Source organism: Antedon mediterranea, chromosome 4 (assembly GCF_964355755.1).
Source record: "Antedon mediterranea chromosome 4, ecAntMedi1.1, whole genome shotgun sequence".
In the NCBI taxonomy this organism is placed as follows: Eukaryota; Metazoa; Echinodermata; class Crinoidea; order Comatulida; family Antedonidae; genus Antedon; species Antedon mediterranea.
The window spans coordinates 8,607,664-8,627,144 of record NC_092673.1 but is presented as its reverse complement, the minus strand read 5'-3'; the positions used below and the strand labels follow the sequence as shown (position 1 = coordinate 8,627,144).

At 33.6% G+C, this 19,481-nt stretch overlaps 2 protein-coding genes across 6 annotated transcripts in view; one reads left to right on the top strand and one right to left on the bottom strand.

Annotated features, from left to right (window-relative positions):
* Nucleotides 1–11,777, top strand: part of LOC140046548 (dolichol phosphate-mannose biosynthesis regulatory protein-like) — a 29,520-nt gene extending 17,743 nt beyond the window's left edge. Inside the window, exons 1-4 of one of the 4 annotated variants that reach the window (XM_072091237.1) lie at nucleotides 3,729–4,753; nucleotides 5,270–5,359; nucleotides 7,093–7,195; nucleotides 7,774–11,777. In XM_072091237.1, coding sequence (XP_071947338.1) covers nucleotides 5,279–5,359; nucleotides 7,093–7,195; nucleotides 7,774–7,823 — 234 coding nt within the window. In that variant the 5' untranslated portion in view covers nucleotides 3,729–4,753; nucleotides 5,270–5,278 and the 3' untranslated portion in view covers nucleotides 7,824–11,777. The other 3 variants (XM_072091238.1, XM_072091239.1, XM_072091236.1) reach the window with 3 other exon arrangements.
* Nucleotides 10,759–17,174, bottom strand: LOC140046547 (uncharacterized). Of its 2 annotated transcripts, none has more exons than XM_072091235.1 (7): nucleotides 17,066–17,174; nucleotides 13,805–14,857; nucleotides 13,378–13,440; nucleotides 12,573–12,691; nucleotides 11,815–11,868; nucleotides 11,639–11,677; nucleotides 10,759–10,878 (listed from the first exon to the last, which is right to left on the bottom strand). In XM_072091235.1, the coding sequence occupies exons 1-7, from the start codon at nucleotides 17,109–17,111 to the stop codon at nucleotides 10,834–10,836; spliced, it is 1,419 nt and encodes a 472-aa protein (XP_071947336.1). In that variant the 5' UTR covers nucleotides 17,112–17,174; the 3' UTR covers nucleotides 10,759–10,833. The 2 variants fall into 2 exon arrangements, 1 of the variants encoding a protein (XP_071947336.1); XR_011844805.1 differs by lacking the exon at nucleotides 10,759–10,878 and adding an exon at nucleotides 11,958–12,052 and having other exon boundaries at nucleotides 11,644–11,677.
* Nucleotides 17,175–19,481: the final 2,307 nt, after the last annotated feature.

Here is a 19,481-nt window from a genome sequence, read left to right as displayed (position 1 = left end):
TAGGCCTAGCCCTAGTAGTAGTACTAGTCTACTAGGCCTACACTGCCGCCCCATCGCAAAGTCGCCCAATACAAAGTGACTTTGGACTTTAAGTCGGGATCCAGTCAAGTCGCCTGTAACGCCAAATGAAGTGACATTGCCAAATGAGGTTCGCGTGGCCTGTATCGCACAAGGCTAGGTCACTTAATTTGGCAGCACGTTTCTGGCGAGCTAATCGTGTTATAAATATTGATATTACTTATTTCCAAATAAACACAAACTGAAAATTATTAACCGAAGTATTTCTAACCTAATAACCTTTACTCATTGTATGAAATTAAACCATTATAACTGAAACATACGACGACAATTTACTATTTTAGTGTAAAAAACGAAAGGCACTGTTCATCGAAAAATCTAGAAAACTCGAAATGCATGATGGGAAGCCTACCGACCCCTTTCTAAGCAGCTGGAAAAGGAGACTACTCGTTTTAGCGCCAAAGGAAAGTGTCTGAAGTCACGTCTGCATGTTATGCGGACATGGTCTGGGACAATTTGCCTTTGGCGCTAAAGCGTTTAGTGTTTGAGTTATGGGACGCTATTGCTGCATTATTTTCTAGTAATAATTTGATTTGACGTTCCTTTTGTCGGTACATGATTCCCGTTATTATTTTGTTCGGTTTTATGAATTTCTATGTTTATGTTTTCAAATTAAAATGATTATTCGTTGAATATGAATGTATCCTGTTATTCTACTGATTATTATATATATTTTTTTGTTTAACATTGCTTACTATTTTAATCAATTCCGTTTTTTTAAATGTATATGACCAATGTTATTTAGGCCTATGTTTTTTATTTATAAGTTCTTTAAAAATATTAGTTACATGATCACATTTTTGTCACTTATTATACCTACAGTATAAGACTATATTTCCTTTGATGTCTGAAACATTAAAACATAAATTTGCAATACTATGGCGAACCTAAGTCGCAAATTGTTAGTTGGATATTTGTTATAATTTCATCATCTCATTTGTTACACATGTGTGTGTGACCTATAATAAATAAATAAATAAGGGATGGTAGGCCTAAAGGTAGTCGAGGGGAAATTCATCATATTGTTTCATCAAAACAATAACTCATAAGGTCGGAAACATTTAGATAATGGAACCAAATTTTGCAATAAAGTCTTTATTGCAAAATTTGGTTCCATTATCTAAATGTTAAAAGATGAGATATTGCCTTGTTCTCTTTTGTTATCAATCTTTTCATGTCACGTACCGTAATAGAATGTAACAGTTGAACATGCATATCACAATAAATAAATAATGGTACCTAATTAGTTCAGCATTTTCATCAAGTTTTAACAATATTTGATGTCGGAAACATTCCCAATAATAGAGACTAATTTTGCAATATGTTAGATATTTTATTCAGCTGGTACTTTTTACCTTGATGTCGGAAACATTTGAACATAAATTCGCAATAATGGATCATAATTGTGCAATGAAGTTGTCATCTCATTTGTTCATATCGATGTGAGAAACAGTTTGGATGGGAATGTGGTGAGCGAAATTCTAAGCAAGCTAAATACATGATACAGTTATTTTAAGGTTGGGAACACAACGTGAATTCGCAAATAATTGAACGTAATTTTGTAATAAAGTCGTCATCTCGTTTGTTCATATTACGATGTGGGAAACAAGTTTGGATGGGAATGGGGTGGTGAGCGAAATTCTAAGTAAGTATTACTTCGAAGTCGGAAACAACCTTAAATTCGCAATAATGCAATGGAACCTAATTTTGCAATGAAGTCGGTCACCTTGTTTGTTCATACGATGTTGAAAGCATGTTCGGAGGGGTGGACGAAATTCTAGGAAGCTAAATACAGTTACCGTAGTTATAACACTAATTATTTTGAGGTCGGGAATATTAGAATTTATACTTAAATGGAACTAATTTTGCAATGGAGATTGCATGCGTTATTTTCATCTCGATTGTTCGTTCCATCAATTCATACGTCGTACATAATATGGAACATGCATGCACTTTTATACTTTGTGGGGTGATGAGAATGGGATGCTACATATACTGTAAGTTAATATTTTTTATTTATTGACATACAGTAATTTAATTAGCTATATCGATGGAATAGTAGATTAGGCCTATATTTACACATTTGCAGCCTTCACTATTTATAGAATAAATCAGCATTAAATAAGCCAGTGGGTAAATCTTTATGGAATTCATTTAAAAGCAATATGCTATACAGTATAACATTGAATGTGAAAGATATAACAATAAAGAAACAAGTATAGAAAAATGGGTAGCTTTAAGAAATACTATTATGTTAATATAAATTCTAATTTGCTCGATTATCAGAAAAGAATTCACTGTGATACGAGTTACAGGTGGTGCTGATCTGATTTAATTCGTTTTATCTTGTATATAAATACATTGTATAATCCGGGTTGTAAAATTAAAACAAACAATTGAAAATCTCACAAATTCTTTATGTGTAAAATATTTTAAAACGAAGATCATTAATGAAAATAGGAGGCAATACGGAATTCATAAATGTAAAAATGTTACTGATGAATTGTAACGACATTGGGAATTAACAAATGTGTTAAATAATATGATTTTATGTAATGACATGAGATAATATATGAATGTGGATAAAAGTGGTGTTTGCGCCACAAAAGAGAAAAAAAAAAAGCTATCGATGGAATGGTGGGTACAAAATCCATGATAATATAGTTACTTATCTAAAATAAATTCGACGGGAACCTGATTTTACAAGAGGACCTCTTATATGAGTTTGTGAGGACTCCGTTTATAGAGGACATCTTAATATCTGTTCTAAAGACTCCTTATATCAGTTAGAATTAACCTTAATTCAATTCAAATTGATCAGTTCTTTTCTAATGAAGAATCTGGGCAATTTACAATCAAGCAACAACACCACATAATTCTACGTGAATTCTGCTGTACGTGAGCTAGCCTTAATAATACCGCCTGATTACGGTATATAGGCCTACAGTATTAGTTTCAGAATAAATGACAACGCATTCTACAGATATTAAAACAGAATGAAAATATTGAATTGGCTTCGTTGAAATGTTGTACCTTGATAGACAGACCCCCAAGCAGACAGCCCACATTACTGTACAGACAATCTGCACTGCAGCACAATCTATTGGTTTTAACTGTACACGCGGTGATTCAACTAAAAGCAGTAAAAACATTTTGGCACACAAGGCGTATCATATAATTTGCGGACCATGACCGAAGCACTTCCGCTTCGATCTATTCGACGAAAATCAAAAAAGGATAACTATTTTCTGCTTTAAATTTAATTTAATGTAATAGCTTGATCTAATAACAGGCGTAACAACACAGAATATATATTGTAGTTTAATACTGGCTTAAATATGTTTGTTTTATATAGACTGTATTTTACAAAATTACAATAGAACTTCATTTTGCAATAGTACCTAATTTGGCGCCTTAGACGCCAAATTAAGTGCGGTACCTCATTTGGCAGTGGTACCTCATTTGGCGTGACATCGCCCCAACGCAAAGTCGCCCCAACGCAAAGTCGCCCCAACGCAAAGTCGCCCCAACGCAAAGTCGCCCCAACGCAAAGTCGCCCCATCGCAAAGTCGCCCCATCGCAAAGTCGCCCCATCGTAAAGTCACCAACGGTTTTATTTCCACAGTTTTATTTCGGCATGAAGAGCCGCCGCTAGGCTTAGTAGTTAGTACGCTGTTTTAATCATATCGGTTGCGATTGATATCGATCGCGTTGTTACTGTGGTCGCGCTAAATGTCGTATACATTATAATGTTTATACTATAATATACATAATTTGTGTTTTAATTTTTATTTTACAGGTTTTAATGGAGTAATGTGCTATTTGAAAATCATTAAAAAAATAGTTTCTTGTTTGAAAGTTCTAAAAAGATTATCCATGATTTAGTTTAGAAAATGTTAATTTAATATGATTTAAAATTAGTTACCAGAGCCACAATTACGAATATTTTTGGAGTGGATACCAGCTCATTTTTAGGATAATATAATAAATGTATAGGCCTTCGTATAGATTAGTTTAAAAGAAGCAGCGTTGTAAGACAATGAGTGTTTGATCATTTTGCATTTATTAACAAGTTATATGTCTATTGTTATTTAATAACCGATCATTGCTGTCGCGATTCAAATAGACGATTTTGGCTATGGAAGCCATCTTGCATAGATGACACAGTCGTAACCAGCCGAGCGTAAAAACAAAAATAACATAAGATAAGATAAGATAAGATAACTTTTATTGATCCTCAAAAAGGAAATTCATAGCTCGTCATAATAACAAAGAAAACACAATAAAAACAAATATAGCATAAAACCATTCATATAAAAACATCTAAAAAATTACAAGATAAAATTATCTTCTTGACTTCCTGTTGTACTGGATGATACCGGAGGGAATAAAGGATTTAGCAAATCGATTTGTTTTCACCCTGAGGAGCCTCAATCTACCACTTGGATTAAGTTGGTCTATGATCAACATGGCCTTTTCAGGGGATTTCAGGACTCATACTTACATAATCATACTTCCTGAACACTGCAACATGTAAACATTGAAATATAAAAAACAAATATTTGCTTGAGTATTGTAACCTTGACCCTGTCTCTTTAAAACTAAACTACTCGGAGATGATTCATCGTAGATCATTGTAGCCGAAGTAGCAAGATTTGGATGAAAACTTTGACCTGTAAGTGGTAAATATTAATAAATAGTATTTTGTGGATTGTGACGTTGACCACTTGTTAACATTGAATTCTGGCGAGATTTTAAGTCATAGTTCGGATATTATAAAATCTGTGGCGGGGATGCTATTCGCACACACACACAAGCAGTGGGTGAAAATGAGTCCTATGTGCATCATACATTATGAATACCATGACACACCCGTATGTCAAAAATATGACTTACATTTAGGTGATCATGACGCACACATTGTGACGCCTGTTGTTTATCATGGGTGGTGGGTAGTAAAGTGACGGACATTGACATTGACACCACCATTGTTCATTGATGTGACGTACCATCTAGGTTTTGACACACCCCTGCATCAATAATTATTTGTAAATGACATACCCACCTCTCCCGGGGGTCGTATAGTGGGTCATACAATTGACAAGTGCATAACCTTGGCTGTGGTAACTACTACCTTTGTCAAAAGTTATATTGTGTCGAAATTAATTAAAATGTGTTTTTTATATTGCAGGCCACAGGAATGGATCAAATGTTGGGGATGTGTATGTCTGCAGGTGGACTTGTTATATTTCTTTACTATTCTATCTGGATATTGTTATTGGTAGGTTCTCTAGATATTTAAAATGGCTTCCTGTATGATTTCTTTGATTGAATAAATATACCAACCTTGAATAAAAAGGCCATGGATAGCAATTTATTATTGAAAACTACAGGGATTTTGTTATTTTCATATATTATAAATTCAGCCTTTTTAAAAATCAAGAAAAAATTCAGTGTAGCCCAGAGTTTCATTTATGTCATTGACATTGTGTTGTATAACAATTTACACAAGATTTTACATTGCATGGTCATATCATTAATATATGTCATATATTTATTTTTTTATTTAAAACATATTTATACGGGATATAAACATTAGTAAAAAGGTTCATCTGGATCACTGTATAGTATTTTAAGTAAATTTTCTTTTGGATGATCCAAAGTTGAATAAAATTCGTAAACATACGTTTTTTAAAACGTAAGTTTACGAATTTTATTCGAAGTTTACGAATTTTATTCGACTTTGGATCATCCAAAAGAAAATTTACTTAAAATGATATAAACATTATCAGGTATAGATATCGCACCTGTTTTACACAAATATTAGTAGCAGCTCATCAACAATTCAAGTACTAATTGTTAGGATTTTTGGTACAACATATCTCTGTTTTTAATTCTCTGTATGTTTACCATCTTCTCTCTTACTCAAATTATAATAAGATAACAAGACAGGATTTTAAAATAAATGTACATAAAGACAACAACTCAAAGTCATCATTGATTGCTGTATTACATGCCAAAACTACTCATACCCTAAATTATATATTTAGGCAAATTTACAGTACATCCTGTACAACCATACAGAAGTTCTTCGGCGAAGTGTTGTGTGTTTAACAATTTCCCTAATAATCTATCCAATAGCCTCTAAAGCTATTTTCCAGTGTTAAAAATTTAATCAAAAGCATTTAAATGCTTCGCGAACGTGAAATTGGGATTTGGATTATACCTGAAGTGGGACTATACCCAGGAAACTACAGAAATTAGTTTGAAGAGATCATTAATTCGCTTGAAATTGAACTGATTATTTGTTGAAGTTTCTGTACTCTGTTACAGTATGTACTTTACAGTGGCAGATCCGGGATTGGAAATATCCTAAAAATGGTAATCATTTTGACACCAATATCAAGGCTGTATGATTTTTAGTTACGTAGTATGAACATTTTTTTATGCCATATATGGGTCAGAGGTCACAAAATGGAATTTCCGGTCATGTTTCAACAAAATGTTTAAAAAGGGTAAATATAAATATGTTCTGAACATTTTGACACCAATATCAGGACTCTGTGATTTGCAGTTATGTAGATATATAAACGTCATGCCATATATGTCAAAGGTCACAAACTGGAATTTCCAGTCATGTTTTAACAAAATGTTCAAAAAGTGTAAATATAAACATATATATTTTGAATAATTTGACACCAAATACAGCTGTCTACTACAAGCGGTTACAGATTTTTAAAAATTGACGGCCATCTTTTTTAACGCTAAATTTTGGTAAACTTTTGATATATGTTTTTTGAGACCATATTTTATTGTAATACACCAAAAAACATTTTCTTACAATTTTTTTGGGGGTTAGGCCCTATATTTTCATATTTTTACCAGACTAATTGCTGAACTTAAGATCCCATATGTAATTAATGCCAGTGTTTAAATGAATGAAACAAAGTAATTGATACACACAATAATTTGAGTTGTTTGATATTAATCATATTTCTTTTTTACCTTTATTAGCCATTTGTTGAATCAAGTCACATTATACAAACATTTTTTCTACCAAGAGAATATGCTATAATCATTCCAGTCATAGCAGGGGTCATTGTCCTCCTACTTTTAAGTAAGTATTTGTCATTGTTAATAGGGAGTTTTCGCTGGAACAGGTAAACCTTATTTTTAACAGATGATGAGGTCAACACTATAATCATTTGCACAATACATATGCATGCAAAGATCAATTGCATGCGCAATACATATGCATGCAAAGATCAATTGCATGCACAATACATATGCATGCAAAGATCAATTGCATGCACAATACATATGCATGCAAAGATCCATTGCATGCACAATACATATGCATGCAAAGATCAATTGCATGCACAATACATATGCATGCAAAGATCAATTGCATGCACAATACATATGCATGCAAAGATCAATTGCATGCACAATACATATGCATGCCAAGATCAATTGCTTACCAAGTGGGCTTGCACATTGTATATAGTATAGTGATGAAATGGTACAATTAATTGGGGAATGAGGCAAGGTCTATTTGGATGTTCCACACCTGACAAGCTTGGTGGAAAAATGTCCTTGTATGAGATGTTATAGATGATGCAAAAAAAAATTAATCAAATAACTATTGAAAATCAAAATACTGTCTTTATAATATTTTTCTCCTTTTTATTTCAGGTTTATTTGCTACATATATTTTACTTAGAAAGAAGAAAAAGAAAGAATAGATTTATATTATTACCCTCCTATATCTTTATTATGGAAAACATGCTGCATATCTGTTGTATGTCACTGGCAAAGAGTGTTATAAACCGTTTAGAATCATTGTGGAATTACATTCATTTCATCAAAAAAGGACTACGGAACCCTGTGTGGCAAAATATATCTTTTTACCAATATTAAGTCAAAACTCTGTCTTAGACCACAATTAGTAGAACTTTTACCATGAAATAGAACTTTTGATAGCAGGACAGCTTTGTATATGTAAATGTGTGAGGTCTTATCATAATACTTGATGATGTGGAAAAACAAATCCAATACCAAAATAATTAATTTTCTTATACTGTACAAGGAACTTGCTGACTTTATGACAATGCGGACATGAAATTAATATGAAATTTCGAAACTTAACCAACGGCAAAGAAAATGTGTATCTTGCTAAAGGAGTTTTTAATAGTAACTCTTTAATGTCCATTTATTTGTAATATATAACAAAATTATGCATATTTAGGGAGGGAGAGAGTTGTCTTTAAATACAAATAAGCTTGTACTCTATGTTGTTTGAAGGTTTGCATGCCAAAGTCAAAATGTTGATGATATAAAGTTTCCGGTACACCATGTAGTTCTGAAACTATAAAGTTTCTCGACATTTCGAACAACTTAATGTCTTTGATTGTCTTCAGGGATGAGATTGCAGAAAGTCCAGGAAATTGGCAGAAAATTGGGTGGGACTGGTGTGACAGCTAAAACAATAGCAATGTTCACAGTGGGAGGGGTTGAAATGTGCTATAGAAGAGCATTGATTCTCATGAACAATGGTGAATGGAAACTAGCTATAGAAAAGCATTGTTGTTTTCAAATATGTGGTGTCAAATACTAATTGATTAGAATGAGACTATACATTGACAAGTATTGTCTTTTAAAATTTTAATCTTGATATATCACAAATGTACTGTACAATAAATTTCAAAAAGAATCTGGAAAAAAATGAATATGCCTAAATTCATAATTTAGTTACAAAAAAATACACAAACAGAAGAATCCCCATTAAGGTGGACCCAACTATGTTTATCAATTGGATTCAATTTCCAACATAATAAAGCATTAAGCCTGTTTTCCACTAGGTGAATTGAAAGTGTCTGTTCATATACCATTCATATTTCCATCTTTTCTTTCTGCTTCAGAAAAATAATAGTTTGAATAATGTCTAATTTTGCACTGTGGAACAAAAAATAAATATGCAACCAATAACAGAAATGAGTTTGTGTTGTGTGAGTTGTGTTCAGGACCACCCGATTCAGCAGACATGTGATTGAAATAAAAATTGTCACTTCACATTTTGTAGTGGAAAATGATAAAATTTTGGCACATATTTTTCTCTGAAAACATTGGATTTTTAAAGTGAAAAACAGGCAACCATGATTTATTCCCCTAAAAACACAAGTCTGTAGCGAGAAGTTAAAAACAGATGAGGCAAAGATGCTTTAAATATATTATTAATTTAAAATACAACGATCAGTGCTGGGGAATTGGGGTAGGTGGTAAAAGTTGGAAATTCATGCTGGCTACGGCCCCGTCAAACTGGCTACCACTGACTTAAATGATAAATTTTCCACACAAAAAAGCTACTTTTAAAGTTTGTTACTTACTGTATTAATTATTTACATGCTTATTGCAAATTTGATGATCGATAGACAAGTCACAATTATAGATTGCTAATGCAATGAACAGCACATTTTCATTTTACAAAGTAAAACTTTAAACTACTGTATTTACTTAAAACACACATGCATACAAAAGAAGTTATGTTCTTTGATAGCTAAATGTATTACTTTGATAGTAATTTCTCCAACTCCTTCAGCTAACAATGAACACAAGACTACAAACTGACAAACATACAATAATTAAAGGGATACACAAAGAATAGTACTAGCTAAACTGTTTATGTTACACATTTTTCTATTTGTCAGATTTTTAATAATACAATTGATGGCACAATACATTTTTGAAAACAAAAATCTACGAGTTCTCTTACTTAATTTAATTTTAAAATTAAGTAAAAAGTTACGTGAGAGTAGGGCGAGCATCTGACCAATTACTCAACTTCCTGGCGCAAAGCTACGCCACAGTACAATACAATACAAAAAATAAAATGTATGAGTGTTTCATGAAATACTTTTTCGATGCACAATACTGGTACTGTATTTCAAATAATGCTTATACTTTACCATGTTTATCTTCCCTAGTTAGCATGTTGCAGATAGGTCACTACCGGTCATGGATATCTACATAAACCATTGTAGTACAATGTGGCAATCAATGTATTAAACTTAAAGCTTTATACTGTCACACTGTGGCAGTAATATAACGATCATCGTGTAGACAGAGCTAAAGATACAGATGGTATGCTCTTTGCTTTCAGTTAAGAAGTTCTCTAGCAAGCACATAATGTTTTCGTTGTAGGGTTTATGAAAAAAAACCCAAACAACCTAAAGCATCTTTATTGGAAGGCCAAACTTCTGGCAGTGGTAGGGTACAAAACTGATTATTTCAGAGGTTATACTACTGTAAGCCCATGATTCTTTTTTGGTTAAAAAAAACCCCAGCAATTTCAGAGATTGTCCATCCACAACTCCAGGTCATGTCTCTACAACAAATAGTATCTTAGAGCTAATTGTTGAAGGAAATATAAAGAGTGTAAATGCAATCACTATGTTAAACTTCTTTGTATTACCTTCAAATGACCGTAAACATAGTTTTGGAAGTCTGTAAAACTCACAGCCAGGAAGTTCTTGCGTGGACAGTGGTTTGTGATGTCTTATTCTATTTTCACTAAAATAAGTCCAGTGCGAGTAAGGCTATAGACCCAATTTACAATTAATTGTTCAGTTTACATATCATTATTAGCGACAGTAGAAGTTTTGAAAAATAAATATATTATATTGGAATGTTTTCAGAACATGCAGTAATCCATGATCAGTTTCAAATTTCTCCATAAAGGTATAATAAATATATATTTCAGGCAAGTTCTTGGTTAACTGTTTCTTTATGCTCGTCACATATCTGCAATAGTCAAATAAAAACACAGTTGAAAAGAATAGAAAAGAGCAATGGTGAACAGATTTTGGCCAGGTATAAAATCATAATAAACCATTGAGTGCGTTACTTTTAATTTTTACGGGGTACTCTCTTTTTTGTTAAATAAAATTATTTTTGTTTGTTATTTGTACTATTACACGAATATAAAACATTCATTATTTGTTTTATATAATATCTAAATAGATTATATTTATTTTATTTCTGGTTTCTGGTTTTATTCGTTCTACTCATTGTAATATATAACATTGAATTGAGAGTAAATTACATATACCATTTGTACAATAATAAAAAACAGTTAAAAACATTAAAATCTCATGCAGAACATCAGTAAGTCGAAAAAGCTTATAGCAAAAAACTATTAACCTGTACACAAAAAAAGGACGTTACCATTTGCAAAACATTAAAATCAAAATTGTGATACTGTTTAAAATTCATTTTTCTATTATTATTACTATTATTATCACATTATTATTATTATCGTTATTACTACTAAAAACAAAACAAAAATGATAATCAAAGTAAAAGCCAATCACAACCAGAAAAACAACAAGTAGCAAGTTGGTGTGGTGGGAGTGGCCGTAGAGAAGATCACTTATTTTTAGTAATTAGGCGGCAAAGTGCAGGGAAACAAGAATTTCTGTTAATAATAATTAATTTAATTTCCTTTAACATGTGTCCGCTCTACAATACCATTTAAAAAACAAAACAAAAATAAAATGTTTACCTCAATTTTTACTTTATTCTCACTGGATTCGTCTGACACCTGAGGGCAGCAAACACATTTTATTTTGATACAATGATCCACATGATTATTAATATATACTGTGTATAATAAACTGGTTTAAAAAACTACTCTACTGACAATGCATACATTTAAAATAAGATAAAATAAAATCATACCTTAGTAACTTCTTTGTGTTCTTCATTTTCTGTGTTTTCTGCATGTTCGCAATTCTAAACATAAAATAAATTAAAAATGGTCATCTGGTCTTTACAAATAAAGTTGACAATTCTTTTTGAAAAACCAATTACTGAAAACTAACCTTGATATTTTCGCTGTCCTATTCTTCTTCATTCTTCTAAAAAGCTGTCCGATTAGTTTTCACAAATTTTTTGGTTTTTCAAAAAGAATTGTCATCTTATAAAACAGATTATTTTGTTTTATTACAAAAAGTAGAAAGGAAATTCATGTTGACATAAATAATTATCCAAAATGTGAGATTATTGTAGTAAGTTGAATATAAAATGACAATTTGACTTTATTATTATTTCTTGATATTAATTATCCAAAAAATAATGCCCAAGGCATTTATTAGAGTTAATAGAATGGATACGGTATGTCTCTGAAATATTTTTTTTCCATTTTCATGTTATTAAATAGCACAGTTTTCCTATTTGGCAATTATTAATAATAATAATAATATCCTGGATTTATATAGCGCCTAATTTTGTGAAACCTCTAAGCACTGAACATTATTACCCCAGTCATTTATTTTTGGTCAAACACCTATGGAAACATACCCCCATAATGCAGCTAGTAATCAGCGCAAAGTTATGTCTTGATCTATTACCGGGTTCCCATTTATACACCTGGGTGAAGAGAGGCAAAGTATCTTGCCTAAGGATACAAGCAATTCGGCGAGAGTTAAACTAGTTACCTTAAAGCAACGATAGTGTTGAGTACTTCTAACATGTTCATCAACTTCAGATTGCCACCTTAACAACACACCACAAAGATGACAATGAAAGGCTTTAACTTCTTGGATATATTCCTCACCTATACAATGAATATTAAACACATTTAAATTTAATACATATTCAGCAATGGTGATGGCCTACACCAATGAAGCGTCTTTCACACCAGTTCGCATCAGATTCACGGCATGTCACAAGCATATCAAGTAAAAAGATTAGTGTGAGGTATGTGGCACGTCGTATAACAGCAACATTATTAACCAGGTTTGCCTATGTAAAGGCAATATTTAAGAAAATTTCCCAACATTTTACAGGGGACCCAGTGAGAAGCCCATCTTCTGTTCTGAGATGTCTCAAATTGCTACTGGGCGTGTGTAATTGACCTTCCAAGATTGTGTAAGGTTTGTGAAAACGTGAAAAATAAATCAGGAGAAAAATGTGTTTTTCATTTTTTCTGATGTGAAGAGTATTAAATGATTCCCTGTTTTTTTTTTTTTTTTGAAAATAAAATCATAAACATGGTAAACATAATATATCAGGGGAAGGGCTAACTAAATTAGGTAATTACACATGGTAAACACTAATCAAGTTGACATTTTTACATAGATAAAAGCAAGTTGTATAAAATCCAGTACTATTTACATTTCACAAAACCATTAATGTTCAAATTATTATATAAAACATAATGTACAGAAATAAGTTTTCCTATAGACAACCAGACCTTGGAAAAATCAAGGAGGGTTTCGTTTAGTGTCTGATATTATTTACCATATTTTTCTTCTGGATTGTATCCAACTGGAACAGCAACCTCTTCAGAAACATTAGACTCATCTAAAAAAAAAACCCAAACATTTATGATTGAATGCATTATGACTAAATTTCTCATAAAGCCTGTACAATTCTTTCTAATAATAATATGTATACATATTTAAAAAAATACAGTACAATCTACAGTACATCATAGTCAAAACAATTCTTATTCCAATTTGCACCTAGAATTATATATCGGTCAATTTAAACTGTTTGACGGTGCAAGCTATTGATTCAACCAAGCTAAAAGGTTCATTTATTTACTTGATCACTGAAATACTGTAGTTGATTTTATAACTTTCATTATAGTTTGAGCCAGGCTCTTGGTAGAAACTGCCTGACATGAGTAAACAAATCTAATTCATACTATAGCAGTATTTCTCACCATGTTTAGATTCACCAGGTTTTAAAACCTCATGGTTGTCTCTTCCAAGTTTAACATCATCACTTTTAGTTGATTCCTTTTCTTCTTTCTTTGTATCTTTAGCTTCACTACTTTTCAACCTATCTTCACTGGGATGCTTCATTGCATTGTAAATTTGATTTGTCAAAGATTTTGGTGGAGGTGCATACACACGTGGTCGTTTACTTTTCCCCCCTTTCATCATCATCTCAATCTGTTGTTGGACAACAGCTGCCGGATTTGATGGTCCAAGAGAACGCTGTGGTACATGTATGGGAGATTTATCACTTGCATGGTTAGTACCATCATACCGATTCGATCTAAACGCATCCCGGGGATGGACATTTGGTCGGAATCCACGACCAAAATCTGACCGCCTAGAACGATACTCTCCACCACCATCATTAAATTTACGTTTATTCCAGTAACCATCATCATTGCCATGAAAGTCTCTTTGGTGACGATTATCAAAATAAGAGTGTCCATTCTTTCCCCTACCTCCTCTACCTCCTCTCCCTCTCCATGACCCTTCACGAAATCTGCTTCGTTCATATTCCATATCTGGTGGAATTTTGTCTATCATACCTCCCATAGGCTGCTGTGTCAAATTTATATCGGCACATTCTTTTAAAACAGCTTCAGCCACACTTTGTGCAACCAATTTTTGCAGGTTCTCTAGTTGCGCATTTTGAGCATTGTCGTTGGCATAACTTCCAGTAGGATTTTCTGAGTGATAACTCACTTCATGTTGAGTTTTGTTTTCTATTGGATCTGGTCCAGCAGAGTAATAACCAGAATAAGAATGTGAGTAATAACCATCCTTGACTGGTTCTTTATAGTTTGATGTTGCTGCTGTTGATGTTGGTGCTGCCTGCGTATAGCTTGACGTGTAGGCAGAGTAGTTTACTTGATAGGTATCCTGTTCAGTTGTGGTTGGAGTAGTAGTAGTACTGTATGTGGATGCTTGACCCTGTGTCTGCTGAGCTTGGGCAGCTTGAGCCTGCTGCGCATACTGACAGTAATAGCGCCACCAATCTAGAATAAATAGAACATGTAAAAGTAAATAATAATAAAGTTGTACACTGCATCTCACAATAATCATTAGTTTATCATTTGTATAACTTTCAGTACAGTTTCCAAGTGAAAACAAACAAACTTTTTTTTGTGATTTTTATTAATTTTTTTTTAGTCTTTGAAATTTCTCCAGGTTTACTATCAATACATATTAAATGAGCCGAATCGCCCTTAGGCCGAAAACGTTCTGAGGCCGAAGTGTCTTGGCCTGGGGGTCAATATGCTGCCAAAGTTCAAGTCCTCCCACCTCCGATCGTCTGGAAACTTTTGATTAAATGACATATCTAATCAATAATAGATCCTAGGGAATGAGTGTATATAAGGCCACGTACATGAAGCTAGAGAGGGCACAGTTGTGATCTTATTGATAAATGGGCAAACAATTTTGGGTGCAGACTCAAGAAATTTTATTTGTCCAATTTAAAATGGAAAATTGTGCAGTGGCACATCTTAATGTTGCTAAGACTACAGAAATGGCTATAAATTGTTTTACTAAATCTACTCATGATATTCTCATTGATGGTAATCATGTCTGTAGTTATATACCTAGAATGCAATTTGATGACAAAATTTAATTTCTCTTAACATTTAGAATACTGTATATTATTAGCAAATACCATAACACAAGAACCTCTTGTTTGTCTGAAGTAGGTAAAATTCGAAAGGCATTGTAGGATAGAATAGAGCTAATGGGTCATGCGACAGTGCAACACGGAATTGAGCGACAAGTTGGTGAAAATTTATCATAAAAGATTGCTTTTCTCGAAAATGTCACCCTAAACATATATTTGGAATCAGCGTCCTCAAATGGTATTATAAAAAAAATGGTCCGACAAATTTCCGAGATCATCTTGATTTCCTTCTCCTGGTCTAACAGTTTCGCTATACGCTAAGACGATCAGACCTCCAGCCCTCCAAACAGAAAAAACATCCCTCTAGGCAATGGTGGGTAAAGATGATGATGGGTGTAATGCAGTGCATTATACATCCCCGGGAGGGGTGTGTCAAAAAACCCACAGGGTACGTCACCTCAATAAACAATGTCAGTCACTTTACCACAGTCATCATCATCTTGATCTCTAAAAGGTCCATCACTAATTTTAAAATAGCTGCTTCATTGTCATGTAAAGGTAAGCCAATGTTATGATGCAGGGGTGCATCATGGTATACCATAGTTACACCAACTGTCTTTCATTGTGCAGGACGGTCCTGCATGTTAAAGTGATTTTTAATGAAACACGCAGTTTGAATAAAAACATGCGTGACCACGTCGATAGCCAGCAGTATGCGTTGGTCACTATCGCGATTACTAATGTAAAATCCCATGTTGGACTGACACGACACAGTGACATGATGTTGTGTGCGTATATAAAAGGGGAAACCTCGAGCTATGCTGAATATTAAATGCAAAACATGATCGTTTTGCTGATTACTATCGGAGTATCATCTCCAGCCAACTAGAGATGCCATATCATGACTTTTACGTGCGCGAGTAATATTTCCGGCCATCTAGGAAGGAGTGCCATTGCCAGTGAACTAAATTCGCTTCATCACAACACCCACCACGTGACCCCTGCCACAGAAATAGTCTGTCCCGTATTTGAAAATCTCTCAGGCTGGTAACTTTGGTATATGTAATGTATGACGCACATCGGACAAATGACGCACCTCTCTTGTGTATAGTATACATCACTTGATCCTTAATAACCGCATCACCACTAAAGATTTGCAAGCATGAGCTTTTCAATTTACTAATCAATTTCGTTTCGATGAAAACCATATTCCATATATGATAAATGAGTAGGCCTAATGTATTATTTATTAATTAATAAATACCACAATATTAAATTGTGTAGGCCTTATTTATAATTATTATTTATTAACAATCATTGGTTTTGTCTATAGTGACACGCTTCGGCCGACAAAGTGTTACTTTTTGGTTTAAATGTGGGCCAAATATTCCCACCAAAAGTGGGCCGAATCGTCCCGGAATCCTGGCTGTCAGGGTCGTAATTGTCGATCTGTAGTACCTAGTTAGAGGCCTAGGCCTATAGTATTGCTATGCCTATTATGCCAAAGGATTCGATTCAGAAACAATTTGATATTATTAATAATATCCATATCTAAACTAGGCTATGCCTTTATTTATACAATATAGACTTAACTTACCGGCATAAGAAGACGAACTAGACTGTCCGCTGTCAGATTCTGCCATAACTTGATATATTTCTCTTTAGGAGGCTACATACAAAAGGATTCCCATACAAAACACCTAGCAGTAGCAGCTAGCTAGGCCCACCCAGGCTAGTTCAACAGCTACTGATCAGATTATGGAATGACAATTGTGCCGTATTGTTTTACTATTTGAAGTTATGTTTCTTTGGGCAAAATTGTCTTTCATTTTATTTTCAATCCATACAATTTCAAATCTACTCTTATCTGCCATTTACTGTATTATCATGGAGTATTACTCCATGGTATTATCAAACAAAAACGAACCAAACCAAGCATACAGAAAATAATAATTTAAAACTGGTGATATAGGCATAACAAGCGTTCCATACTAATACGGGGCGCACAAGCAGCATAAGTGTGGGTATTTTAATATTTAAAGGGGTACTGTACAGTGCAATAAAGCCAAAGTTTAGTTCCCACACGAGAGACACAACGCAAGGACGTAGACGCAAGGCAAGCGAGTTGACCAATAACATGCGACTGTTCGAAATAATCTACCGCTGGTGATTGGTCAAATCACTTTTTGCGGCGTACATCCTTGGGTTGCGTAGAATTTTAGAAACCAAGCTTAGGCCTAGTGGACGCAACACAAGCTATTTGACCAATGATAAGCGAAAGTTTGAATAGCCTATAATAAGTCGCCTTTTGGTCAAAAATACCTACGTTGCGCTGTACGTCCCTGTACGTGTCGATGTTAAAGCTTGGTTCCCACTAGAACGTAACGCAAGGACGTAAACGCAATGCAAGCGTTTTAACCAATGACAAGCGAAGTTGGCAATCACAAGCGAATAAGACATCGCTTGTGATTGGTCAATTCACTTGCGTTGCGTTACGTCCTTGCGTTGCGTCGCTAGTGGGAACCACGCTTTAGCGGTCATTAGCATGACGCGTATGAAGGCGATGCAAACGGGTCGGCAAGATTAAATATGGTCATGTGTTAACAATTTTTTTACTACACAGTGTGATATTTCGAGTCTATCCTGCCCGAGTATATAATGTGCAACATTTGAAAACTTTGTCATCTGTGTAACAATTCTTACCAAAAGCACTCCACTATGAAGAACGATCTACTCCACGTATTAACGCAATTTTTCTTGATTTGAGTAACGCGTTCGATCGGGTCTGGCCCTCACATTATTATTTCTCCGAAAAGTCAAATGTCTTGGTATTTGTGAGATCGACTACTATTGCAATAGATATCTTTCTTCCTGTGGGTCAGTCTAAGAAGATTCTTTTTTCAGAAGAGCGTTTTCATCCTCTCTTGTATTTTCTGGTGTCCCCTGGGTTCGGTACTGCAGTGGGACCCATACTTAAACATTTTTTATTAGCATAATTTATTTATTATTAACTTCAGTAAAAAATGTACGCTGATGACACTCTATTAGATCAAATTAATTACTCTTTAAAAAATTGTGTATCAAATTGGATGTCGGAACATACTTTGATTTGAACTTTGAACACCATGCCGAATGTTGGCTTTGATACCGTTGATGAAATCTTTGATTGAAGGGTGTCTTTTGGGGTGACCCTCTAATCTATGAGGGCTCTCATGTATCTCGAATTTAATAATAAAGAATCGAAGACAAAGAGTTTCAGAACAGTTGGATGTGGAAATCCAAAAGTTATTTAATACCGTAGTGTGTTTAGAAATACCGTAGTCCTAGTTCAGAAATACGGAGTTCCTGTATGGTGTATTTTCAACCCTCTTTGCATGCTGCAATACGTTAAGGATCTCACACATAATCAACATATATGGTATGTTTACCCAGACATAACGATACATAATTATTCAACTGTTTCTTATGAAATCTGTCTTCGTTGTCTTGATATGATGAGTCTCGATTTTCTCAGGAATTTATTGCTCAGGTAGTATAAGAAAATTCAATAAAAGGTATTATTTTTGTCGTCCATTTCATCCTTCATATTCAAGAAGAAAAAGATGTTGTCAATACACAATGTCTGAATTAAATAAAATGTAGATATTTTAAATAGTTATATACAGTAATAGTAATGTTTAATGTTTACACTTTAAGTGGTTGAATATAGTGATTCGGTTCATTTATTGACAATACCGTCCATCTTCTTGAGATGTTTTGTACTTTGACAAGTTAATCTTTTATTATGTGATGAAATGATGACGAAAATAATAAAAATGAATGAAACAACTTTTTTTTTATTAAGATGTATGTTCCTTCTAAAAAGATGTGATCATTTGGTGATTAGGCCATATTTCTTATTAGACGTGAAATTAATCTCCCTCTGATCACGAGGGGCTTATCTTTATAACATAGACAATAATAATGAATTAATCTCATGCATTCTCATGATTCCTGGCGCCCCATAACTTTCT